The sequence below is a fragment of the Epinephelus lanceolatus genome, chromosome 9 (assembly GCF_041903045.1).
Source record: "Epinephelus lanceolatus isolate andai-2023 chromosome 9, ASM4190304v1, whole genome shotgun sequence".
NCBI lineage: Eukaryota > Metazoa > Chordata > Actinopteri > Perciformes > Serranidae > Epinephelus > Epinephelus lanceolatus.
Window position 1 is genome coordinate 25,108,137 of NC_135742.1, and position 26,555 is coordinate 25,134,691.

Genomic DNA, 26,555 nt, shown 5'->3' on the forward strand with positions numbered 1-26,555 from the left:
CAAACTTAAAACGTTAGTCTGGCCAGTAATGAGACTCACCAGTGCAGGGCAGACGCAGCAGCAGCTCAGCCGTGTATCAGTTCAGTGAGTGGGACTACACAGTACACAGTCAGAGCTCCTCCCACCAAGCACTGAACAATTTGGTGAACGAATCTTTTGAACAAATCTTTAAAATGAACTGATTCCAGTGATTCAGTAATATCTAAAGAACTGCTTTGCCCATCACCACTGTCGTCATTGAAACCAGCGAATATCGGTGCTGTCCTCAAGCAAACACATGTGGATGCTATCTCATGTTACCAATTAATTATCAGAACTATCCCGATCTCCGCAGTGATTTCAGTGCAATTCTAAACAGCTCAGTTTGGGTGATGGATATAGTTTGAACCTCAAATTGCTCAGTAGACGTGCATGTTTTCTTAGATGTTGAAATTCACAGTTCTTTTTTTTTCATTATACAAAAAAGCACAATAGAGCACATAGTGTATGTTTTCACTGAAATGTTGCTCATGTTGGTCAGGTGTCAATTACATTATGCGGAGAAGCCAATCACAGTTTAGTTGCATTACAATAATGACTGCTGAAGCATTTTGGTTTCCCAGTACAATATTTAAGCAATGTGATGATGCCTAACATGTTGGGTTCCTGCTGCAACTTGCCTTCGGTCAGTGGGCTGTCAAGAGAAAAATAAATAACAACTTTGCAATGATTGCTTTGTACCATTAAGCAAAAAGTTTGAATTGATGAAGTTGAAAAATATGAAAGTATGGAGAAAAACAGTTCAGACTGAAAGCTTGCACATCTTCTGTTCCAAAGATTTTAATATTATAGCTGTCAAGAAGTGAAAATCATTTTAAGTGTAGTGGCCTGCTCTCTTTTAGTTTTATAGTTTTTCAACATTAAAACCAACTGTCAATAAGTGAGGCTTGGCTAAGCAAAGCGTAAACCTGTCTTCTATGCCAGAGAATTGTACTATAAATTACTTGATACATATACAAAGCATAGCCTATACATGTGGACAAACAGAATTTTGTTTTGTTTTCATTTTATCTATATTTTGTTAAAAATGCCTTCGTCTGTCAGCCTCGAATAAAAGGTTAGGAATTTAAATTTTTATAGTATATAGTGTCAAGTAATGTTTTCAACAAAATTCTGTTACAATTTTAAGTTTGTAAATTATTTTTGTAAAAAACTGCAGTGAGTGAAAGCAGTAAAAAATTTTTATTTCATTTGCTTAAACACTTGGACTTGAGCCTTTTGACTTGAAAATACTAGAAGTACAATAGAAGTCATGTAGAAAGTGTGCCACAAATCAATTTATTTCCCTTCATTTGCTGAATCATCTATTCATTCCCAGCAAGTCGACATTTATTACTTGAAAGTTACAGGCAGGGATGCCACAACTTCCAACAAACCTGTTTTAACAAACAAATACAAATTTAAAAAGCATTCATGATTTTTTTGTAAATTTGATGTATTATTACTCTGTTGTTAGAGCCTGGTCTCACTCCAAAGTCGTCGAAATCTGGCACTTAAACAGTGACTTGCGGCGTCAGAAACTAACGAAAAATGGTGTCCTTTAGCATCTGCACGATATGCAGCTGGTTGCTATTACTTTAATGGCACCTGGCTGCATCAGCACTTTTACCCGAGAGAGCGGTATTTGTGTCCCGTAAGATTCTAAAGCCAAACCCTGTTCTTTTTTCCTAAACCTAACCACGTGCTTTTGTTGCCTGAACCCAACCATGTGTTTGTTGTTGAAGGAAAAAAAACGTCATTGTACCGACACACACTGACTTTTACCCAAGAGAGCAGTGTTTGTGTCCCGTAAGATTCTAAACCCAACCACGTGCTTTTGTTGTCTAAACCCAACCATGTGTGTTTATTGTTGAAGGAAAAAAAACATCAATTTGCAGTGTTGTCCTTACGTAGTGCGTTTATTTTGAAAGAGACTTTATGTAACATTAAATTTCCTGTGAAAACAGAGGTGTATTTTGAAAGAAGACAAATCAATGCAACAGGCAGAACTTGACAAAAACAATGACTTGGTCCCACTTTGAACAGTTTTAACAGTATGAAGTGTGAATAGCTACACCACCATATATAGCCTATAGTGTGAGCAAGAAGGAACATGAGCAGGAGTTGCCACAATATAAAGTGCAGGTAAGTCCATTTCCATTAAAAATGGAAGACAGATTTGTATTGCCAAATTAAAACAACAAATTAAGTCTTAACAAGTTTTTAAGACATGCATGATTACACACAGTAGTAATGCATTGATTTTTTTTTGTTCAAAATGAAAATACAAATAAATAAGATATGGAATATGACCTTCATATCCATTAGAAATTAATAAAAAATAAAGGAATGTAGCTACAGAAAATATTTTTTTTATACTAGATAATAAATGTTCAGATTTAATAGTCCTCAGCCTCCTCTCAGGCGCGTACTCATGTCGATGGTGCTGTTGGCAGTGACGTCGTAGTCCGCCAGTCTGCCCTCCCTCATCTCTCTGCCCTGGTGAATGAGCCTCTGCTGGTTCACCAGGACCCCCTCTCTGCTCTGGACCTTGCTCTTGAATAAGGCCACAGTCTCGTCAGCTTTGATATCATAGGTGTTCGACTTCCCCTCGAGATTTCTGACGAACACCTGGATGGTCGGCGGCTCGATCACCAGCAGGGACACCCTGGCACTCGGGTGCAAACCGTAGGAGCTGATGGACATTACGTCATCGCTCAGGTGAGTCTTCTGACCATTCACAAACATCAGCTTCTGCTTCTCACAGGGGACTCCAAACTTGTCCTGGATGCGTTGTTTCAGAGAGCCCACTGTGTCCCCTGGGTGCACGCTCAGTGTGTGGGAAGTCCCGTTCAGCATAACGATGGTTATATCCATGATGAGAGAGGTCTGAAAGATGATTCAACACGTTATTAAAAACTACTCCACTGTAGAAAAACTCTGTCCAATCGAGACAAAGAGAGCTTCTCACCTTGTGTTCACTTTTATAAATTCCTCTGCAAATGTCTTCGTCTTCAGGTGGTGACAGGATATCAGAAGATGTTCAGCAGCAGCAGCTGACTGAGGTTTGAACTCACCTCTGTTTATATAGTCTCAGCCTCAGCTGCTGAACTCCCTCCCCTTCACTGAAGATTCGTTTTCCCTTCTCTGCCCTCATAACTTTCGGTTTCTGTTCTCCAAACATGACTCCACTGATAATGGGCACTGCAATGTTTTGATCACACCTAACACTGCCCTAGGGCACCTTAATGGATTTACCACCTGATAATCCAGTTTGGAAACAGCTGTTAGTATGAATGACCTACAGGAAACTGAAATTAAAAAAGGGGACTCCCACTGTAGATGGACTGAAAAGCTTATGTAAGGTCAAACAGGACTGTCTAATCGTGACTAGGAAAGCAAAATTATTTCATCAGATAAATGTGCCTGACAACACGTCATACTCTATTTTTAACCACTTAAAAAAGTTTTCTACAGAAACAAAACAGAGAGGGAGAAGATTAAATATTGTTTTTTTTTTATTAGAGTCAAACACTAGAATGAAAAGAGGATAGATACAGATCATAACATACGTCACACATTAAAACAATGTACTGCCATTGCATAACACAGGCTGCCAACACACTGCTCACTCACTGTTTTCATGACATGATACTGAAACCAAAGACAGATGTAACCACACAGCAGGTGTCAAATGAAACTGAAAAAACTAAATGCTTGACAAGCAGTTTTTTAGTACAAAACAACTTCCCAAATGAAAAAGTAGTAATAAATATCATAACTCTGAGTGTTTCAGCATGGTGGTCCTCTCCTCCCGCTTTGGTAGAGGAACATTTCCTGTGGTGAGAAAATGAATGAGTTAAGGATTATCATCTTTAATTTCAGGTTAGATTCAACTTTGTCATTGCATAGAGGATACAGTATATGCTAAATATCAAATACTGAATACTACTGCCATTCTGCCATCCACTGAGCACTTGTTGCATTTTAAATACTTCTATATTTATTAATTTATTGCATTTTTATCACTCACTGAATGTCCTGTGTCTTGTGTTTTTATGTTGTTAGGTGGAATGCGTCACCTGAGTGTCACTGCTAATTTCGCTGTATGCAATGACGATAAAGACTTTTCTAGAAAACAAATAGTAGTATGAAAAAGACATATGTAGTGTGTGAGGTGTGGACTTGAGTAATCAAATTTGATGACTAGACTTGACAAAACCAAAAAAAGACTTGCAACTAGACTTAAACACTTGGACTTGAGCCTTTTGACTTGAAAACACTCGATCCCTTCCCCCAAAACCAAAGATTAGGAAGTTATGTAGAAAGTGCCACTAATCAATTTATTTCCCTTCATTTGCTGAATCATCTATTCATTCCCAGCGAGTCGACACTTATTACTTCCAACAAACCTGTTTTAACAAACAAATACAAATTTTAAAAAGCATTCATAATTTTTTTGTAAATTTGGTGTATTATTTCTCTGTTGTTATCCAGCGCTTAAGCAGTGACTTGCAGCGTCAGAAACCAACAAAAAAGGCATCTGTTAATGTTGGCACAATACGCGGCCGGTTGCCTTTATAGTTTAATGGCACCCTGTGGCATCAGGGGGAAACGTGGCGGGACAAGGACGAAAGTTAAGGTGGTGAAAGTCCAACTGGGGCAAGTGGGTCCAACAAACGATTTTCACCCGAAGGGGCTTTGTTCGTGGCCTAAACCCAACCATGTGTGTTTGTTGTTGAAGGGAAAAAAACACCAATTTGCGGTGTTGTATCGACGTAGTACGTTTATTTTGAAAGAGACTGTACGTAAACATTAAATTTCCCGTGAAAACAGAAGTGTATTTTGAAAGAAGACAATGCATGTAACAGGCAGACCTTGACACGGCGTCCAAGAACGTCAACAACCAAAGCACCCAGGGTACCTTGCACATCGTATGTGGACATGGAAAGTTCATGACCAAATGTAGATAGGTGACAAGGTCGGAGTGAGAATGTGTTCGTTGTGAAAATGGTGAAGAGCACATTATGTCTTGTTTACGATTCAATACTCAAAGTTTAGGACTTGAGACTTGTGTGCAAATACCTGAGATGTACTTGTGACTTGCAAAACACTGACTTGGTCCCAGCTCTGTAGCTACACTAACATATATACAGTGTGAGCAGAAGGAACATGAGCAGGAGTTGCCACAATATAAACTGCAGGTATAAGTCCAAGTACAGACAGTATTATAAATATGAATACACTGCAGGTAACAAAAATACAGTGAGGTAGCTGTATAATATGTGAGGAAGGAGTGTTTATGGAGCCCTACAGGTAAGTGTTTGTCATGTGTCAGTAGTGCGCCAGCAGCCAGTGAGGCAGAGACAGCCACAGTCTAAGTTTATTCATAAAATATTTATAAAACCCGCTTTATTCATTTATCGTCTAAATAATAAAATCAACACTAATGTTTCAAAATGAATGCTTTTAGGTTTCGTCTTACCTGGTGCTGCCACAAAATATTCTTCAACTGTGTTTTTGGAGAGCTGAAGCAGTTCTTCAGCACAGTCGCCTTCCATCACTGCATCCTCCCTCAGGTTTAATGCCCTGAGTGTACATGGATAAAACATAAACACAGTTTAAACTGAGCTACGGTTCATTTCTACGGTTTGGCTCTAACCATGATGAAAAGGCCCACCGGCAAATAAGATGTTTTTTATAAATGTGTACACCTTACCTGTCCTCCAGAACCGAATCCATAGGCTCAACCCCTGACGTGTCGACGACATGTAGCTGATCTGCAAATCGTATTGCTTTCTCCAAACAGGCCAGTCCCTGTTTGGTGCGGAAATCAACCAGGGCCAGTCGCTCCAGTTTGTCCACCAGGTCAGCAGGGATTTGGGTAGGCTGTAAAATTAATGGCATATGCTTAGACATGTATGTATGTATGAAAGTTTCCTTCCACCATCTCTTGAGAAGGCCTTTAAAGCTTCAATGTGTAGGATTTAGTGACAGCTAGTGGTGAGGTTGCAGAACTGAAACTTCTCCTGTGTGCCAAGTGTGTAGGAGAACGCAAACGGCTCTATCTAAAGTCCAGTGTTTGGTTTGTCTGTTCTGGGCTTCTGCAGAACACCATGGAGGACTTCTTGGACCATGGATGTATAAAGAGAACTGGATACAGCATTGGACGTGGGCCCCTGTTCATTTCTTTGAAAGTTGCTCAGTGGTGCATGAAGCCAAAAAAGCTCAATTTCTGCAGTATGACATTCTGCATTGCTGGGCCCATAGATCAAGTGCAGCAGAGACTTGTGGCTGCTGAGCACAGCTGAAGGGCTAATTTCCGCTGGCCGAGCGGCCAACATCTGGTTCAGCCCTTGTTAACTTGAATGGGGATATAAATGAGTTAATCATGCGGCTCATCTAGACTTTCTAAATGTTATTGGACCAAATGGATCAAATCTCAGTAGTGAAACAAATCATTTCGTGAGGGTTTTGACATTAAATAAAATGCATCCAGTGATTTAAACACTTATTTGTCACAATGTACAGTACAGGCCAAAAGTTTGGACACACCTTCTCATTCAATGCGTTTTCTTTATTTTCATGACCATTTACATTGTAGATTCTCACTGAAGGCATCAAAACTATGAATGAACACATGTGGAGTTATGTACTTAACAAAAAAAGGTGAAATAACTGAAAACATGTTTTATATTCTAGTTTCTTCAAAATAGCCACCCTTTGCACTGATTACTGCTTTGCACACTCTTGGCATTCTCTCCATGAGCTTCAAGAGGTAGTCACCTGAAATGGTTTCCACTTCACAGGTGTGCCTTATCAGGGTTAATTAGTGGAATTTCCTGCTTTATCAATGGGGTTGGGACCATCAGCTGTGTTGTGCAGAAGTCAGGTTAATACACAGCCGACAGCCCTATTGGACAACTGTTAAAATTCATATTATGGCAAGAACCAATCAGCTAACTAAAGAAAAACGAGTGCCCATCATTACTTTAAGAAATGAAGGTCAGTCAGTCCGGAAAATTGCAAAAACTTTAAATGTGTCCCCAAGTGGAGTCGCAAAAACCATCAAGCGCTACAACCAAACTGGCACACATGAGGACCGACCCAGGAAAGGAAGACCAAGAGTCACCTCTGCTTCTGAGGATAAGTTCATCCGAGTCACCAGCCTCAGAAATCGCAAGTTAACAGCAGCTCAGATCAGAGACCAGATGAATGCCACACAGAGTTCTAGCAGCAGACCCATCTCTAGAACAACTGTTAAGAGGAGACTGCGCCAATCAGGCCTTCATGGTCAAATAGCTGCTAGGAAACCACTGCTAAGGAGAGGCAACAAGCAGAAGAGATTTGTTTGGACCAAGAAACACAAGGAATGGACATTAGACCAGTGGAAATCTGTGCTTTGGTCTGATGAGTCCAAATTTGAGATCTTTGGTTCCAACCGCCGTGCCTTTGTGAGACGTAGAAAAGGTGAACGGATGGATTCCACATGCCTGGTTCCCACTGTGAAGCATGGAGGAGGAGGTGTGATGGTGTGGGGGTGTTTTGCTGGTGACACTGTTGGGGATTTATTCAAAACTGAAGGCACACTGAACCAGCATGGCTACCACAGCATCCTGCAGCGACATGCCATCCCATCCGGTTTGCGTTTAGTTGGACGATCATTTATTTTTCAACAGGACAATGACCCCAAACACACCTCCAGGCTGTGTAAGGGCTATTTGACCAAGAAGGAGAGTGATGGAGTGCTGCAGCAGATGACCTGGCCTCCACGGTCACCGGACCTGAACCCAATCGAGATGGTTTGGGGTGAGCTGGACCGCAGAGTGAAGGCAAAGGGGCCAACAAGTGCTAAACACCTCTGGGAACTCCTTCAAGACTGTTGGAAAACCATTTCAGGTGACTACCTCTTGAAGCTCATCAAGAGAATGCCAAGAGTGTGCAAAGCAGTAATCAGAGCAAAGGGTGGCTATTTTGAAGAAACTAGAATATAAAACATGTTTTCAGTTATTTCACCTTTTTTTGTTAAGTACATAACTCCACATGTCTTCATTCATAGTTTTGATGCCTTCAGTGAGAATCTACAATGTAAATAGTCATGAAAATAAAGAAAACGCATTGAATGAGAAGGTGTGTCCAAACTTTTGGCCTGTACTGTAAGTCCATAGGAACAAGTCTTTATGAGCCCCATGGCATCATGTGATGAACCCAGAAGATGTAACTCCATGTTTAGGCCCTGTGTAAAATGGCTTCAAAGCCTGGTGCTGCTCCTGAAGGCTTGGAGAGGACCCACTAAAGAGCTCCTACTAAGGTAACAAAACACAGTGATTCTTATTTTCAGGTGATTATGAACTAATGAAAACATATTTATGAATATTATATACCATTTCACCATCAATGCCAATAGATGACCCTAAATCCTTCACACTGGAGCTTTGACTGTAAGTAACCATGGAGTAAAGTCATTACAACCATTTAAAACATCTTATCAGCAAACGTGGTCATGATTCATGCCCTTTGGTCTTTGGTAATCTATGCTGTTTTGTTTTGTTGATATTACTGTGTGATTTAATGTTGATGTCCCTCAAAACAAAACAAACAAACAAAGACTTACAAAAAGTGAAGTTACAGTCTTTGAGTTAGATAAACCAAGTGGATATCTGCCAAAGTTACAGTGTCTTTGGTTCCAAATTTCCCTTAACTATAAATAGGAGCTCCTTACTAAGACTGTAGACGCCTCACATTACAGATTAGTGATGTCAAAAACATTGATTTATTACTACATGTAAATTCGAAATATTTGAAACGGTTTCAATACTGGTTTTCTGCAGTATCGACCTACCGGTGCCAGCTGCGCTTTCTTGCTCTCTCTTATTGTCAGTGTTTACTAGTTATGTTGCCATTCTCTGCTACTAACCAGAAAAAGAAAAGAGGACATTGTCGTGTCTAGCTTTGTGTTTTATCTGTTATTTTTTAAATAAAGATTTTAAATTGTATGGCCTCTATGTAACTCTCTCACTGTGGTATCAAAAATGGTTTGACATTTTTGTAAGGTACTGTATAAAAGTATCATGTCAACACTATTACAGATAACCCTCTTCAGATGTTTGTGTAGTATATATATATCTGTGGATTTTGTCCCTCAACAATTACACTGACAAAGCATTAGGAAGGGATCTTTTAATGGCCTGTATGAACAGGGGGAATTAAAACAGGGAGCAAAACCTGTTTAAATGTGCGTCGGCACCTGATTATCGTTGGAGAGGCTTTAAATTAAGTATCCAAAATTCTAACATGAATTTCAAGTCATTTGGTCACCAAGTCTTACACTGTGTTAACATTCAGTCATGGCTCATGAGGATATTACCGGGGGAAGCTGCTCCTCTGGTACTGGCTCCCATGTTGCAGCCTGTGGTACCTGTTAGAGGAGACACCCGAGTCAATGTTGTGCTGAACAAACTGCAATTCAAGTATCAGCAATTGACCTTTAATTTACCTTGGAGTTATGAGGTTGAGAGCTCAACAGACGCGTTACATTTGTCATGTGGCTCTGTAGGCTGCTGTGTCTCCTTCGGGGGAGACTCTCCACATTTGTTACCATGTATCCATCGTTTGTTGGCAGGTTACAGGAAGGACGACTGACTCTCACGCCACATGTTCGTTTAGCAGCGAGACGCAACGCCGACATTTTCAGGACAATTATGTAGCCAGCTATAACCGAGTTGTATAAAAAATAGTGTCACATTTTCTTAGTATTTAGTAAATCAACAGGAAGGTCGGCGGTGAGGGTAAGCCACACAGTAAACTAGCATGTATGTCGCTCACGGCTTGCCGTAGCTAGTCCAAAGGAAGTAGCACGAGTGGCAGTGAGATGACTAATATCCACTTCTTTCCGTCTTCGCTTCTGTCTCCTACAGACAGACTGCTTAGTCTTATTAAAAATGTTGTAGTGGCGTCTTCAATGTGGAGGAATATTGTCCTGTCGACGTTCAACCCTCCTCAGCCAAACTCTCCTCAAGTAACAATATAACATACCGGAAATACACCAGAAATACACTCATGTCATTGTGAAACAAGCGTTTCCTGTTTCAAATGCTGCTGTTAGCGTCTGCGTAGTGTCTTAATACGTGATAGCAGTTGTCATACAACTTAGCGTAAGTAGCTAGCAAAATGCAGCCAAGAAAATATTAAATAAAAATTCATAAACACTGGATTTATGACCGATAAAGGCAGCTGTTGATTTCAGAGCGCCCGGATAGCTCAGTCGGTAGAGCATCAGACTTTTAATCTGAGGGTCCAGGGTTCAAGTCCCTGTTCGGGCGTAGAGTTTTCTTACGACAGGATTTACTGAATGACCAGTGCCACCCAATCACATTTAGCCATTACCATCTTTCCGCAAAACTGACAGCCAATCACCATGGCACTTCTCCAAAATGCACCATCTGTTCGCAACCAATCACCATTGAGCTTCTCTAGTTGTTTTCACCTTGTTAACCCAATGACATAACAAGGTGAAATAAAGGCATTTATTATAGATTTATTTGATCAGCGAGGAAGCTGGCCAGCTAAAACTTAATAATTACAGAGAAGAAATGATAAATAACAAGGGGTTGTCTGTATTTTTGTTATGCCGTTCTCTGTTAGCTAGCTCACTACAGGACATCTATTGCTGAGTTTAAGTTTTGCATATTTTCTTACTTGTTTATATCAATATTATTAACAATATCTAACATTGTAACAGATTATTGAGCATTAAACTTTTAATCTGAGGGTCGAGGGTTCAAATTCATGTTCTGATAATAACCCCCATCTGCACAGTAGATAATGGTAGTGTAATTTTAAATCACTTTTAAAGACCAAAAATTGATTGCTATATTTCATGTACTTAAGAAAAATAAGCAAAACAAATAACTCAATGCTGACAAATGTTGCATTAAATTTGGTATTTGGATTATGCTGATTTTGTTTTACTATCATTACAGGACAGAAGCTTTGATTACATGTTTTACCAGTAGGAGCAGTGTTGTTTTTATGGTCACAAATGTATGTGTGTGAGAGAATTGAGGTAAGTTGGGTGAGAAAGTGTATTACATATTCTGTATAAGCTCACCAGCCACTTTATTAGGTACACCTTACTAGTACCAGGTTGAATCCCCTTTTGCCTTCAGAACAGCCTTAATTCTCTGTGGCATAGATTCAACAAGGTGCTGGAAACATTCCTCAGAGATTTTGGTCCATATTGACATGATAGCATCACACAGTTGCTGCAGATTTGTCAGCTGCACATCCATGATGTGAATCTCCTGTTCCACCACATCCCAAAGGTGCTCTATTGGATTGAGATCTGGTGACTGTGGAGGCCATTGGATTACAGTGAACTCATTGTCATGTTCAAGAAACCAGTTTGAGATGATTTGAGCTTTGTGACATGGTGCGTTATCCTGCTGGAAGTAGCCATCAGAAGATGGGCACACTGTGGTCATAAAGGGATCAACACGTAAGCAACAATACTCAGGTAGGCTGTGGTGTTTCAACCATGCTCAGTTGGTACTAAGGGGCCCAAAGTGTACCAAGAAAATATCCCCCACACCATTACACCATCACCAGCAGCCTGATCCATTGATACAAAGCAGGATGGATCCATGCTTTCATGTTGTTTACACCAAATTCTGACCCTACCATCTGAATGTAGCAGCAGAAATCCAGACTCATCAGACCAGGCAACGTTTTTCCAATCTTCTATTGTCCAGTTTTGGTGAGCCTATGTGAATTGTAGCCTCAGTTTGTTAGCTGACAGGAGTGGCACCTGGTGTGGTCTTCTGCTGCTGTAGCTGCTTCAAGGTGCGATGTGTTGTTGGTTCAGAGATGGTCTTCTGCAGACCTTGGTTGTAATGAGTGGTTATTTGAGTTACTGTTGCCTTTCTATCATCTTGAACCAGTCTGGCCATTCTCCTCTGACCTCTGGCATCAGCAAGGCATTTTCACCCAGAGAACTGCTGCTCACTGGATATTTTCTCTTTTTCAGACTGCCACATGGTTGGCTGTTTACTTATTTGCATTAACAAGCAGTTGAACAGGTGTACCTAATGAAGTGGCCAGTCAGTGTGTGTTGTAATAGATTTGCTCTGTATTTCTACAACAGAACTTATGTATTTATACCCAAATAACTGTAAAAACAGGGGACAAGCAAACTGTACCTTTCTGAGAACAATGACTGACCAGAATGTTTTTTCTTAAACGTGCAGTAACAAACAGTTCAACATTGCATGCAGGCATACAGAGCTACTCAGACAACACAATTAGGCTATGTTGTTGCAGTGCTTTCAATAATTCCTCCATTCATTGGTAATTAGATTGTATTCTCGATGACAATTAAAGTTTATAAACCTTAAAAAGACTTATTCTTCTCCTTTTGTTTTAATCACATATTAGGTGATATTTGACAAGTTTTCAACAACTGGTAAAAGTTGCGACATCGGGGATCGACCTGTCGATTCCTGGATCCACATATATCCCTTTCAGAGCCCGGATAGCTCAGTCGGTAGAGCATCAGACTTTTAATCTGAGGGTCCAGGGTTCAAGTCCCTGTTCGGGCGGTATAAGTTTTAAAGTCCCGACCCTGCCACCGGCTCTAAGAGTGAAGGTATTGTGAGTCAAATGCAGATCCTCCCAGCATTGTAATGATCACAATGATGGTGCAACATACAGGTGGTTAAAAAGTATAATGATTACCAACTGCACTTCTCTGTTTAGCCTGTAAACTGTATCCTTATCAATCTATGTGTCACAGCCACTGCACCAGTTTCATTATGGACAATAAAACTGACATAAGCATACATATTTAAAGGAGTAAATGGACAAAAGAACAGATTAATGCTGAAATAAATATAATAATACATTTTAAATATAGCCACCTTTCACAATACTCAATGTCACCTTACGAGCAAAGATAGAGAAAATGAAAGCTCTTAAAAAAAGTCAGTGAGGTACAGAATAAAATGACATAAAATAAATTAAATAAATAATAAAAGTAACGTAACAACGTAACGTAACAACAAATACAATTTCAGCAAAACAAGTTTATAGTGAATAAAATTCTGTGTAAATAGTGGACGTGTGTGACTACACAGATGGGAGTCAAACTGAACAGGCTAGTTGAGTGACGATGTGTTCAATGAATGACGCGGGGATGTTGGTAACTGAGGCCAAAATCAATAATAATTTATGGGTTAAAATCATATACGGAATATTTTCACCATGCATGAAGTTCATTACAGCGTATGAATCAGATTCTATAGATCACCTTTTCTCATGATGTCCTTTGGAAAACATGAAAATATAATTAGCGTACTAACAGAAAACAATCACCCATTAAATGTGCCTGCACCACAAAGACAGACCCTCACATCCTGAGACACATGACACAGTCAAACTTACCTTTGATATTAATTCATTAGGCTTTGACACCTAGACATAGTCAGTCAGACAAGACAGAGACTTCATCCATTCATTGGTGATTCGATTGTATTCTCGACGACATGTAAAATATGTAAACCATTCTCCTTTTATAATCTCATATTAAGTGATATTTGACAAGTTCTCAACAGCTGATAAAAACTGACACAGACATTTTCCAATCGGGGATCGAACCTCCGATTCCTCGATCCACAACCTACACTGACAGAGCCCGGATAGCTCAGTCGGTAGAGCATCAGACTTTTAATCTGAGGGTCCAGGGTTCAAGTCCCTGTTCGGGCGGCTGAATTTTTAAAAGTACTGCCACGCCAGAGGCTCCGAGAGAGAAGGCACTCAGAGTCACATGTTGACCACAGCATGGTAATGATCACATTGGTGACGCTAACAATGCAGGTGGTTAGCAGGTATAATGATTACCATGCTCACCTCCCTGTTTAGCCCATGAACTGTAGCCCTGTGAATCCATGTGTGACATATTTTGCACCATGTGGAAAATTAAAATTGCCACGAGTGTAAATAAATAAAGGAATACATAAACAAAAGGACGGAGTAATGCTGAAATAAATATAGAAATTAAAAAAAACATGTTTATTTTTGTATTTCTGTGTTAATAATGTATGTCTTTACTTGTGTATTTATTGCAGTATCTGTTATCTATTTGTACATTTATTTATATATTGAAAATTAAATAATTTTTCATCCTCCATGGATAATATGAAAAACTTTGCAGATTACCAAAATAATTCTTATTCATCTTGTGTGGGACGTGAATATCAACACCAGATTTCATGAGAGTCCATCCATTAGTTGCAGTGATGCAGTGTGAGGATCACCAGAGTCAGAATTCATCTCCTGGGGGATTTATCGACCCACTGCCTTCATGATGTATTCCTGTCTCTGTCTCTCTCACTTCAGAATAAAACACACATTACAACATGTTTTGGAAAAATAATGATGCTTCCATTTTTATTGTTTTATTATAAGAACATATACCATTTAATATATATATATATATTTATATATGAACTCTTGGTATAGAATTTGATTGTTTTACAACATTTAGAACTGGCCACAAAATAAAAATATCAGCTTTACAAACGAAGCAGCATCTGAACGAGAAAATGAATGAATAAATAAATAAATACCAAATAAATGTTACAATAAATTAAAAAATAGGTTTTCAGACAGTTAGCATTCACAAAGAAACACCAATATTAAAAGCAAATCATCCTACCACATTCATGGAACAACACTTGACCAACTGAGTGACGATTTAGGTGATGAATGACACGCATGGATGTTGGTAAATTAGTAATAATTTATGTGTTTAAATCATATACTGTATCATGTATGTCCTCACAAGCCCCACATCTGCCAAAACATCAAACTGTTTCTCTCATAACATCATCTGTACCTTTCATTTCCATGTCTCTGTCCGAGTCACTCTCACAATAAAGAATCTTTATAATGTGGCACCACAAAACTTTTCATTTGGTCACTGTGACTAAAATATTTTCACTGCCTCGTCTCATCTTCCTGATTCACAATCATATTCAAGCTGAAATTAACTTTTAATTCAACAAACAGGCGTCGGACGATACGCGACAAAAGTCAAGGTGAGTAAACTGCACAATTTACAAAATATACAGTGGTTCACTGGATAATGAAAAATAACTGGAGACTATCAAATCAGGCTTGTTGCTTTATATAAATCTGCGCCCAGACATCCGTAAGTCACTTAAATATTCGGTTATGAATTACATAATATAATCCTTTAATAAACACACGTTTCTCTCAGTACAGTACGATTCACACATAACAAATAAAGACGATATTTGGCAGACAAGGCAGCTCAATCAAAACATTAAAAACACTGTTGGATGCTAAATCACTGACATGGTGCTAAAAGCTAAATTATTCTTAATGTGTGTTAAACAGAAGTGGAGGTTAAGTTACATTTTAGACTATAAGTCAGTGTTCTGGATCAGTCATCAGTGAAAAGTAGCTTAATTTTAAGTTGTTGTATTTAAAGAAAATTCAAAGTCTGCTGATGTTCTTTCCGTCATTAAGGGGTAGGACGAGGGGGATAACTTATACTTATATATATTTAAGGTTAATCTCGTACACTCTGACTATTAAAATAATTATTATAAACTATTATCACAATGTATTTTTCTCATAAATATAGTCTCTGGTGGATTTCAGCTCTGCCTTTTGGTTTGAAGTGTGCAACTAAGACCATCCTTGTCTCAAAATATTAAGTGCACTCGGGTTAAGATCGACACTTGAGGGATTTCTGACAAAATATTTAGAAATTAGAGAAATGCTTTTTCAGATACATATTTGTTTTCACTTGAACATACTGACAAATACGAAGCATAATATTCTCATACACCTGTTGACAACACAAACGACACTGTGGATACGGTCAGTAAGGCTCATAGCAGCAAACTGTGATTGTAAAGGCTTTGTGTTATGTGTGTGTATATGTGTGTGTGTGGGTTTGCTCAGATGTATTTTAGTCTTGCGCTGCTACAGCCGGTCACACTTTACTTGGAAGGAAAAAGAAGACAAACAGCACCATCACTTGTTCTCTATCAGCATCTGCACCTTGCACACCAGATCTCTGGCCAGGGTCAAAATCTGTGTTATCTTGTGGTGCTCAGCCATTTCTGAAAGACAAAGAAACATACAAGTTTAATTTTTCTCCTGAACAACTTTGGCTAATTCAAACTACACAAATAGCTGAATTTATTTCCCCAAATGTCTGGAGAACATCTGAGCAGACGTGTCACAACTAATCATCATAGGTTGTGATTTGACATTTCTTAATGGTGGGTAAGTTTACATGCACACTAATATTCCACTATTCTGAATTTGACTTGTCATGTGAACAGTGTACTCAGATTAAGATGTGGAACATGTCGGTACTTCTCGGGTTTTATTGCATTATTTGTACATGTATACAGCGCATTCGGAATATGCGTCTCAATGTGGGTTTTTACCAAAGTTTGCGACACACAGTTTACTGTCAGCTCTGTGTGTTGTCATGGATACGTTGCACACAAACCAAGTTGCCAATAGTTTGTAAGGCTGTGGGGTAGAGATGCACGCCCAGAAGAAAAGCCCACATTTCTGTTCTGAAGAAGAAACACACCTACTTTTAAACTTTATGAAAGACTTGGATATAAACAAAGAAAAAGAAAGGCTGTTCAAAAATTCTGAAGCAAAATGCCAAGTGGCTCCAGCTGTTCTACTTTTTTTTTTTTTTACGTGATAACAACATGCTGGGGCACATTAAGTGGAGTTTACACAGCTGCATGTGAATGGGAATATTAGTGGAATATTTATTTTATTAGCCATATTAACAGTTTAGGGGGAATATTGTCTTCTTTGGAATAATCCATTGTGCTCGAAATTCAGGAAAAAAAAAGACCACTGACACGGAAAACTGCAGTGAAAAGGTCGTTTTTGTGTGTCAACATAAACACACTTGTCGTCACAGCAACATGGTGGCACACACACTGAACCATAAGCAGAATTATCTTTTCATCAGTTTTCCTTTATACAGTGTTTTAGTCATGTTTGTGTTGTGAAACATGCTGTAACGTCGTAGCTGCCATTTTAATTTCCACTTCCATTCAGTTCATGTGTGATTGATAGAAGTCTCTACAAGCACTCGTATCTCCTTCTTCATGCTATGCTGTTGGCTGTGGTGGTTCACATGATTACACACCATAGCCATTCACATAATCTTGAGCTGTTGCATGTTATTGTAATGAGCAAAGATAAGCAAGACAGTTGACTCATTTTATACATTGCTTCTCCTCGCAAACTGTGCCTTGGTACTTGATGTAGGTCCTCTGGAGATGCCTGTGAATCTCATAAACTTCCCATTTGCTACCCATGTTTTCCTGAGCAGATACACTGGGAGGCATTAAGATCAGGATTGGGAAATCTGTTATCACCTTTCGATTTCCAAATCTTTCCAACTTCCTGCCACAAGTTTCCTTTGGATGGTTTATGTTACACATTTGTAATCTCCATGCCAAAGCCAACATGACCCTGATGACATCACGTGGGTTATTTACTCAGACTTGACAAAGCTCCTTCAAAGCCACACACATTATACAACTGTTTTGGCAGGCCAAGCAGTTCTCCCCATGACGAGTGAAGTGATTTGTAATGTGGATATATGTTACCAGTACTTAAAACTACTAACTATTGTTGTGCTCAAATCTGTCCATAGCTAAGGTTTGAACTGAAGTTGGCAAACAGGCCTGTTCTCTGCCCCTTCAGCCTGGAACCAGTGGCAGACAGATTTGCAGTGAGATCAGCTGATCCCAACCGGGGCATCTTAAAATGTAGTGATAGGTTTGGAGGCAAATTCATTTGTAATTTGTAATTACAGCTAGATCAGTTTCCTCCTGTGTGACCTTTTAGATATATGAAGCTGTTTATTGATACTGTACTGTTATGTTAGGCTGCTTTCTTGGCCAGGGCTCCCTTGAAAAAGGGATTTCGTAATGTTAATGGGACTACCTGGTTAAAACAATACTACTACTACTACTGCTACTACTACTACTAATATCATTGGACTGCAGCTTTAACAGGGATAAGGAGTTACGTATGTGAGTAACGTCAGCTGTAAAGCGGCATGTTTTACCGTTAAAGAATTTAATAATGTCAGTGAAGTCCATGTTGTTCTCCAGGATGATGTCCCTGTAGATCTCCACCAACGCCAGGGCGATGAAGAGGACAAAGTGACTAGAAGAGACATACTTGGCTGCCCAGATGGTTTCCCACACAGCAAACACGTCATCGTACACCAGCTCTGGAAGACAAATCACACAAAAAGAACAGGAGTCGAACCACATTTGTGGGCTCGGATGGGAGGCGAGCTTGCAGGAAGTGGAGTTATCAGCGGAGAGAGATAAGAGCGGAAGCAGGTGTTCGGGTGGGAGAAAGGATATAATGAGAAACCCCGGTGAGAAAACAAGTCCATTGTTGAATCTTCAGTATAAAGCCATATTAATTATAAAACCTATCTCTGCAGCTGCAGTTCATGGCAATTACTTCACAACTCCCAGGAACGGTTTTCCAAAGATATAGCTGACTTCCAAATCCTTTCCGAGCCTGAGTAACTAAATGTGTTGTTAGCAAGCTGCCAAGTGGTTTGGCATCTTATCCAATTCAATCTCCTGCTCCTCTAATTGGCACAAACTCTTTCGCACCATGCTGTCACTTTACCTCGCTTGAAGTCTAAGAGAAACCAGCGGTAGCAGAAGTAGAAGTGGGTGTAGTCTCCATTCTGGTGCATTAGCTCAAACAGCTCAGAATCCAGGATCTACGCAGAGAAGGAATCAGAGGAGATTCAGGAGATAAATAATAAGAGTGGCAGTGGAGGAAAAGTGTGGAAGAGTGGGGGCGTTTTCTGGTAATGAATGGATTTAGTGATACTGGACCACTACAGTGTGTGTGTTAAGACTTTACTGGTGCTCTGTCACCTGGATTAGAGAGCGCATGTTGGCAAAGTGAGTATCCATAGCTCCTCCATGTGGAAAGTTTTGATTCATTCTCTTCATGAGCTCAGTGAAACAGCTGAAGGCCATGGCCTCTGAAAGGAGGAAACACACAGAGGAAGCTGGAGTGAGAAAAGTGAGTGGGCTAACTGTCCTCTGTTGTTCCATCAATAACTGTAAAAAATACACCACATGTCAGAAAAGAGAAGCGATTCAGTGTTGACTCACCATCATCCAGAATGACTAGGAGTGGAGCCAGCAGATCACACATGCCCTGCACGTAACCGATGTCAAGGTGCCTCCAGATATAGCTGTAAATATACAACCAAGAGACGTGAACTCGGCTGTTTTTATCTGTCACTCATACGCTGAGTCAGACACTGCTCAGGATTCAGAGGTTTTTCCACATTTTCTTCAATGCTGAAAATATGTTTTTTAAAAAAACATTTTGTCCTGAGGCACTCATTTATCCTGTTACAGTTGGCCCTTTGGTTGTGTTTATGTGGAGGTGCACTAGGGAAAAATATGAATCTATTACTGTTAAAGCTACAGTTGGTAATTTTGATAAAAAATAACTTATGTCATATTTGCTTTCACTACATCCTCACAGAAGAATGTAAGACAGATAATCCATGAAAAATATCATGCCCCTCCTCCCACTCGTTTTTGCATCTAATGGCATTTTCTAGAATCGACCACAGCTCACGGAAAACAACCAATCAGGGCCGAGGAGTCTCTAACACAGCTGTCAATCAAGTCAACCACTACTCGTGAGCTGCTGTCAAACTACTGCTGCTCTCACTTTCAGTACACTAAAACATGTTTATGAAAACATTCAAGGAGAGACATAGGCCATGCAGTAACAGAATCCTGATTCATATTTGATCAGCACTCCCTAGTTTGACCGAAGTTAACGAGCTGTAATTGACCTGATAGACGCACAATTGGTTGTTTTCTCTCACATGCAGTAATGCCATTAGAAGCAAAATGAGTAGCAGAGGATTATGATTATTTTCACTGACTGTCTGTCTCATGCACTGCTGCATGATTATAGTGACAGTTTCAGAAAATATGATAAAAGGTTGTTTCATAAAAGTTACCAACTACACTTCAGATGAGCCTGACATCATACTTATATTTTTCTTATGTTCAGCAAATCCTATGAAAATACTAAAACCAATAATGTGTTTTCCTTTCTCTCATTACTTTGTCTTGCCTTGCCTGTCTGTGGCACTCAGCTCTGAGCCCATTTTTTCCTACTGAGACTCTTAATCTTATGACAGGCCACACACATATAGTATCAAATATAAAAAAGGCTGCATAATTTCCTGACACAGCTATTGACGCTCTAGACTTAAGTGAATGTTATTCAAAAAGGTGTAAATCATGCATTTGTTTCAGCTGTGGATTGATACACGTTTAGTGCTCCACTGAGTATTTACAGCAGAAAGGTGTATGTGGGATGAACTTAAAATGAACAACACATGCCTTTATTTCAAGCTGACCTGACTATTGTAATGCACTTTTTACTGGCCACCAAAACAAACACCACTGAGAGACTTCAGCTCATTTAAAACTCTGCTCTGCACTGGCTTCCTGTTACATCTACAATTGATTTTAAGGTCCTCCTCCGTGTATACAAAGCCCTAAATGGGCTGGGACTGAGCTACATTGCTAACTCCTATGTTGACTATTTGCTTCTAAGAACAGATGTAAAAATTTATGGCGTCGACCTTGGCTGAGCTGTAACATTAGCTAGCTCAGTTGTGCTAGGTGAGCTAACAGTGTATGCATTCTTTCTTCTTTGCAGTAATACAGTTGGTGGGTGTAGTTGTGTAGAAAGAAAATAGTTCCTACGTGAAACTGCTCACAACAAGGTCTGTGGATTACCTTGAGTAACCAGGTCGTGATTTCTGAAGAGAGGCATTGCAGTTGAGCCATTCAAAAGTATTTTTTTGGTTCTTTAAGCACCACAACCCGAGTGCCATCTAGTTCCATTATACTGGAGAGAAGGCAGACATCTCTACGATCTATATCTCCAACACGAAGCAACTCACACTAAAATAATCTAGACTCCCTGATAGGTAGCACTACAGGTAAGAGGAATATGTATGTTTGATTTAGGGTTGGACTGTCCCTTTAATTACAACAATGGATATCCGTGGTAGAGAGGAATAAGCTGCATCAAGCTTTGGCTACACAGAAAATACTTGGCTTTATCATGAGGATTTGTCAACAGTAAGTGCAACAGATAATATAGCCGGTCCTATCCTTTAATATAGAGCATTTATTTGATATGAATAAGATAAGAAGTGAAATGTTATGATGCAGTGGTATGAATATGGGGGAGGGAATGTTATTATAGTCCAAACATTTACATTCATACTGGCAGCTTTGAAAGGTGGGCAGGCCATTTTCTGTACATATGAAGATGGTAGAATGAGCATGTTTGCAGCCCTGATGCTGTCAGTGTTTTACCTGCACATGATGTTGCGCAATTTCTCCAGGTTGGCAGGAGTGAAGTACCAATAGTTTCGGTCACAGCGCTGGACATCCTTTTCAATGCGGTGCAGATTTAATGTGTACAAGTCCAAAAGCTCTTGCTGAAACATACAAAATGATAAATGAATGAATAGATAAAAGAACTCATATTAGTGTTGACATAGCATAAATGAATTCTTGAAAAAAAAAAAAAAGATAATGTGTGCATACAGAGAAGGTACTCCCAGCAGATTCTTGAGAAGTGGCTTCAGTCTTAGTGTCTTCAGACCCAGCCAGAGAGTCAAAGTTAGGGTAAAGGCTCTCCATCTCTGGCTCCTCACACAGGATGGACTTTGTGCTCTCTGGACTGGGCTTCCCCCGCTCCTCCTCCTGCCTGAGCTCCATGTGGGGCACCGAGTCCTCCGAGAAAGATGATGTATCACAACGTCCCTTCCTGTTCCAAGGCACCATGGAAACTTTGGCTTTGGGGATCTCCTCCATCTCTATGGCTGAAGGAGATTCGTCAGATTCAGTCATGACCTGAGCCTCATCTGTCTGAGAGATAAAGAAGGGCTCTCGTGCTCTCGCCCCCCCGATGTCTGCTGAGAGAACCAGGTTCTTTTCAACGGAAGCCACAGGATCAACGGATATATTTTCTCTCTTTTCTGCCAATAAAACCTCTTGTGGTTTACGTGTCTTTGATTCGTCCATTTGCTTCGTCTTTTCCACATTTGTTTCTGCAGTTTTCTTAAGCTTTGACATTTCATCAATACTAACTTCTACTTCTTTTTTAAGACTTTGCTGAACAAGTTCTTCTTTTGATTCAGTTGCAGCTGCTGATACCGTCACAGTACCCTCATCAAGCACTTCTTTTTCTGTTTCCTCTAAAGATTTAATTCCTTTAATGTCTGCCAGTGCATCTTTATCTTCACACTTGGGCCACTCTGTTTTAATTGCTCCAGACTCTTCAACAGTTTCTTGTGTTTTTGGTGGCAGACTTGTCTCTTCCTCGGCTTTCATCAGCTCTTCAGTAGTTTCTGCCATTTTGATCACATCAGGTGCTTCCTCCTCCTCTTTATTCTTCACTTGTCCTTTCACCTGGCTGTCCATCTCCTCTGTCAGACCTCCACTCTCTACCCCTGTTGGTTTGACTGCTGCAACTTTTGGGATTGTATCTGGTGCAGCGCTGTCCTCCGTGCTGAGCGAGCCGTCCGACAGGCCGGAGGTGACTGAGAAGTTGCGTGAGGAGGGATGTCCGGAGTCAGGAGAGCTTGTCCCGTTCTGCAGAGCACCATTGGGTATCTTTGGCACCTGTTTGGCCTCCTCGCTCTTGGGCTCCGTCTCGATCTGGTCAACCTCCTCTACCGACTCAAACACCTGAAAGAACAAGCCAAAGGGAAGCAGGCTACTCCAGGGGAAGGGATGGGAGGATGTGAAGAACTAGCAAGGGAGAGAATACAGGGAGTATTGGTTCGGAAAGTTGAGATCACATGCATTACTTGAGGATCAGGATATCGGAAGTCTAAACACTCTGACAGAAGTGCCATTTAGTTTGTGTGAACGACCATCTATGCAGGCTGTGTATTATGGTGAGTGTTTGATACCTGTGTGCTGCTGCTTGAGTCACTCTGCAGGCGAGCCAGACTCTGTCTGTCTGAGCTCTGGGAGGACTGGGAAATAAAGATATTCAGGACAAGATATTATTATATACAATTTTTTTTCATTGATATGCAGGAATACTGATTTAGTACTGCACATTTGTAAAGTTGCAGGAAAAAGAAAGGTAAAAAGTTCTAAGCATGGGTCAGGCTCTAAAAATGCTGGGTTCTACATTTCCCATGGCCTTGTCTTTTATAATGCAGATTTTTGTCAATAAAAATGGTTAAATTACTTTACCTAAGACTAACTTAGGTAATCCATGCTACATTTATTTTCTAACTCTGAATATAAGTGTGCCTTAATGCCTCACCTCATTGCTAACAGTGGAGCTGTGGTGGATCATCTTCTGACTGTCTATGCTCGCCCCGGAGGAGCACTTCGCTAATGCCACAGCATGCTGCTCCTTCTCCCGCTGACGAACAATCTCCTCACAGCTGAGCCACTCGTGCATGGTCTGTTGGTAGCACACTCTGACCTGATCATCCACCTGGGGTGAAGGGTGAGCGATCAAGGGTCAGCGGTTCATGTGGAAAATGCATTGGGCCACGAAGCCATAATTGTGGAAACTACAAACCTCTTTCCTCTCAGCCTCTGACATTCCAAACTGGTAATGACCCAGCAGGAACGGCCACACCTCTTTACGCAGCGAGGCGTCTACACCACCGAAGTAGACCAGACGAAGCAGCTCCTTCTCCTCGTATGCCTGAGGACACAAGTAGTTGTTTTTTTTTTAATCAATCTGGATTTTCCCCTTCATTAAAAAGACAATTATCTCTCCCTGCATGTTTAAAACATCCAAGAGTGCTTCAGAACAACAGCATTAACAACATGGCAGCCTGTCGACGAAGGCCTCTTAGTAGCTTTTACTGTAAATACAGATAATGATTAATTCATCCAACAGGGTGGTAGATGGGGAAGACAACAGGCTCTGGTACATCTCCTAACTGTGATTATACAGTATGTATGTGCTAGGGCTGGGCGGTATGGCCTAAAATCAATACCATGGTATTATTTTGGGGGGATGCGGTGACGGTATGATATCGCAGTATCGTCTTCTCTCTTTTTTTTACACCTTAAATAAAACAATTTAAAAAGCCATACAAGTCTAAGATGGAAACTATTTATCATCAGAAGTAAACGGGTTGCTAATCCATCTATTATTGTGTATAAAACGTTATATAGTATGTATAAACGTTAGAGGGAAGGGGGAGGGCCGGCGGCTCCCAGGCCCCCTTCTCCCGCGGGCCTGGGTTTGGTGTGGTCGGCCAGGCCACCTTCATCATGTAGCGAGGGAGGTGCCGGCCGCTGGGCCCCGTTCTGCCGCCGTAGCTGGAGTACTGTGGTATGAAGGTAACCTTCAAAAGCAGTACCGCGGCTCATGTTTACTGCGGTAAGTTATCGTCACCGCGAATACCGCCCAGCCCTAGTATGTGCTTATGGTTTTAAACTATTCTACATATCCTACTTGTAGTATGTTTACTGTATGATGTGCTGATGCATCTTCAAATGTAAGTCCTGATTAAAAACAACTGTCTTCATCTGTTACATAACCTGTTATCTATGGTTTAATTAAGCATTTATAGGGTTATGTTGTGTCTGTCGCAATGACTGTATAAAATAAATGACGTAGCTACTCATTGGTTTGTGGACTCCTGTTTTAAACCTCGGGTTTGGCATTTTGGTGGTCACCATCTTGATTTTTTGGAGCCAGAGGTGACCCTATCTGGATGAGAGGGGGGAGCTGTCTTAAAGAGTATGGTGACAACTCGCAGACAGCCTGACACTCCTGCCCTTCAATATGCTTAACATTAAGCCTTATCATTTAAACGGGTGAGTTATATAAAAATTCACCCCCTTGTACAGTTGTCATGAGAAGGGAAATTAGCTGCAGAGACCAAAACTGTTTTTGTACCAAGCTGTTAACATTTTTCTTTAATTTTATTTACTGGGCATTTTGGAGCTGGCCTCAAGTGGCCATTTAAAGAACTGCAGTTTTTGGCACTAAACACTTCATTTTGGTGGTTGCTGCTTGGTCTCTTCACATAGGTTACATTTTGATACAGACTGGTCTGGGTTTTATAAGATAACTCAGAGGAAAACATATAAATAGAGTAATTACTTTAAATAAATATTAAAAAAAAGTAATTATTCTAAATTTAACAACTTATATTTTAGGCCCTGGGTCATGTGATGACAACTGAGGCATCTCCATAACAAAGCAAACTCTATCCTCTAATTGTGAGATGAGGCTGAAAGCTCTTTGTCAAACTATTGTTTATACAGTCAGTTAATTGAGCCACTTTTTTCACTGTTGTTTAAAAAGAAGAGTTTGAAAAAATGTGCTAATAAAACACATATGTTCAGGTCAACTCTCCTTGGCTGCAGGTAAATGTAACTAATGTCCAAATAAACCGTAGATGTGGACTTTGAGCCTGACAGACCCATTAGTCTTTCTTCATGCACTCTGTTGTGAGACTAAGGACGTGAGCCACATGATTAGCAGAGGATAAATATGTACAAGAGAGACGAGTGACAGAGTGAAAGAGATAGCCTGGGAGTGGACAAGCATGCATGTGTGTGTTTGTGTGTGGACACCATACTGTCAGCAGCATTGTGGAGTCTGTGTTGCAGTGCTGTGACACCAGCGATGCTTACTGTGCAGTCCTGGAGGAACGTCTGCCACACGTCTGTGGTGAGCCCTTTGTAGGCATCGCACGGCACGTCGGGCGCCACAATGGTGTGATTGACGAGAGCAGAGAGGTGTGTACGCACAGTGGACAGGTGACGGCAGTATGCCAACCCTGGTTGACAACACAGTTCATTACTTAATGGCTCTGCTACTTCCAACACATTTTCACAGTGGATGTGAAGATATATTTAGAGAGGACCTATTATGCTCACCTTCAGGTGCAAACTTGTAGTTAAGGTTTCTACTAAAACATGTGAACATGCTGTAAGGTGACAATACACTTAACACTGGAAAACAAGTCTACATGTTTTCCTGATGTTAGCATGTAGCTACATGTAGCAGCGTAGGCTACACAGTGCCAGAAACAGATAACCATATAAAGAAATCTGGCACACTATGATGTCATGCTGTAGCTTAAGTAGAAAAAAAAATGTTGAAAACAGAGCATTCAGAACGATAGGAGAGCTGTGGTTGCTGCTTTCGGAGATTCATTTTACACAAGTTTACCTCATTATATGAAACTTATGCCACATTTAATATAAACATTCTGCATTGCAACACTATATATAAGACGCTAAATATGAAAAAGCATAAAAGGTCCCCTTTAAGGCTTTTCAGTACAAACAATATGCAATCACTTACAGCCATAAAATGCACGAGAGATGATCTGATTCTTCATGTTGTCGCACAGCATCTTCAGAGGAGCCCTG

The 26,555-nt window shown here is 40.3% G+C and overlaps 3 protein-coding genes and 3 non-coding genes across 6 annotated transcripts in view; 3 read left to right on the forward strand and 3 right to left on the reverse strand.

The window, feature by feature from the left end:
* Positions 1-1,922: 1,922 nt before the first annotated feature.
* Positions 1,923-3,134, reverse strand: LOC117252974 (polyubiquitin-like). Its single transcript, XM_033620283.2, has 2 exons — positions 2,990-3,134; positions 1,923-2,907 (listed from the first exon to the last, which is right to left on the reverse strand). The coding sequence occupies exon 2, from the start codon at positions 2,893-2,895 to the stop codon at positions 2,428-2,430; it is 468 nt and encodes a 155-aa protein (XP_033476174.2). The 5' UTR covers positions 2,896-2,907; positions 2,990-3,134; the 3' UTR covers positions 1,923-2,427.
* Positions 3,135-3,512: 378 nt separating this feature from the next.
* On the reverse strand, positions 3,513-10,077 carry gatc (glutamyl-tRNA amidotransferase subunit C). The gene is made up of 5 exons (XM_033619091.2): positions 9,515-10,077; positions 9,386-9,436; positions 5,738-5,907; positions 5,504-5,607; positions 3,513-3,855 (listed from the first exon to the last, which is right to left on the reverse strand). Exons 1-5 carry the CDS (start codon positions 9,704-9,706, stop codon positions 3,794-3,796), a joined length of 579 nt encoding a protein of 192 aa, XP_033474982.1. The 5' UTR covers positions 9,707-10,077; the 3' UTR covers positions 3,513-3,793.
* A 190-nt stretch (positions 10,078-10,267) lies between these two features.
* trnak-uuu (transfer RNA lysine (anticodon UUU)) lies at positions 10,268-10,340 on the forward strand. Its single transcript has one exon. It is a non-coding gene; the product is annotated as a tRNA-Lys (tRNA).
* A 2,201-nt stretch (positions 10,341-12,541) lies between these two features.
* On the forward strand, positions 12,542-12,614 carry trnak-uuu (transfer RNA lysine (anticodon UUU)). Its single transcript has one exon. It is a non-coding gene; the product is annotated as a tRNA-Lys (tRNA).
* A 1,089-nt stretch (positions 12,615-13,703) lies between these two features.
* Positions 13,704-13,776, forward strand: trnak-uuu (transfer RNA lysine (anticodon UUU)). Its single transcript has one exon. It is a non-coding gene; the product is annotated as a tRNA-Lys (tRNA).
* A 656-nt stretch (positions 13,777-14,432) lies between these two features.
* Positions 14,433-26,555, reverse strand: part of sgsm1a (small G protein signaling modulator 1a) — a 35,224-nt gene continuing 23,101 nt past the window's right edge. Inside the window, exons 14-25 of the mRNA XM_033619827.2 lie at positions 26,488-26,552; positions 25,812-25,957; positions 23,731-23,859; positions 23,467-23,643; positions 23,102-23,167; positions 21,729-22,874; positions 21,495-21,619; positions 19,245-19,327; positions 19,002-19,111; positions 18,745-18,841; positions 18,161-18,328; positions 14,433-16,166 (exon numbers count right to left, since the gene is read on the reverse strand). Coding sequence (XP_033475718.2) covers positions 16,078-16,166; positions 18,161-18,328; positions 18,745-18,841; positions 19,002-19,111; positions 19,245-19,327; positions 21,495-21,619; positions 21,729-22,874; positions 23,102-23,167; positions 23,467-23,643; positions 23,731-23,859; positions 25,812-25,957; positions 26,488-26,552 — 2,401 coding nt within the window. The 3' untranslated portion in view covers positions 14,433-16,077. The remainder of the gene's footprint in view (positions 16,167-18,160; positions 18,329-18,744; positions 18,842-19,001; positions 19,112-19,244; positions 19,328-21,494; positions 21,620-21,728; positions 22,875-23,101; positions 23,168-23,466; positions 23,644-23,730; positions 23,860-25,811; positions 25,958-26,487; positions 26,553-26,555) is intronic.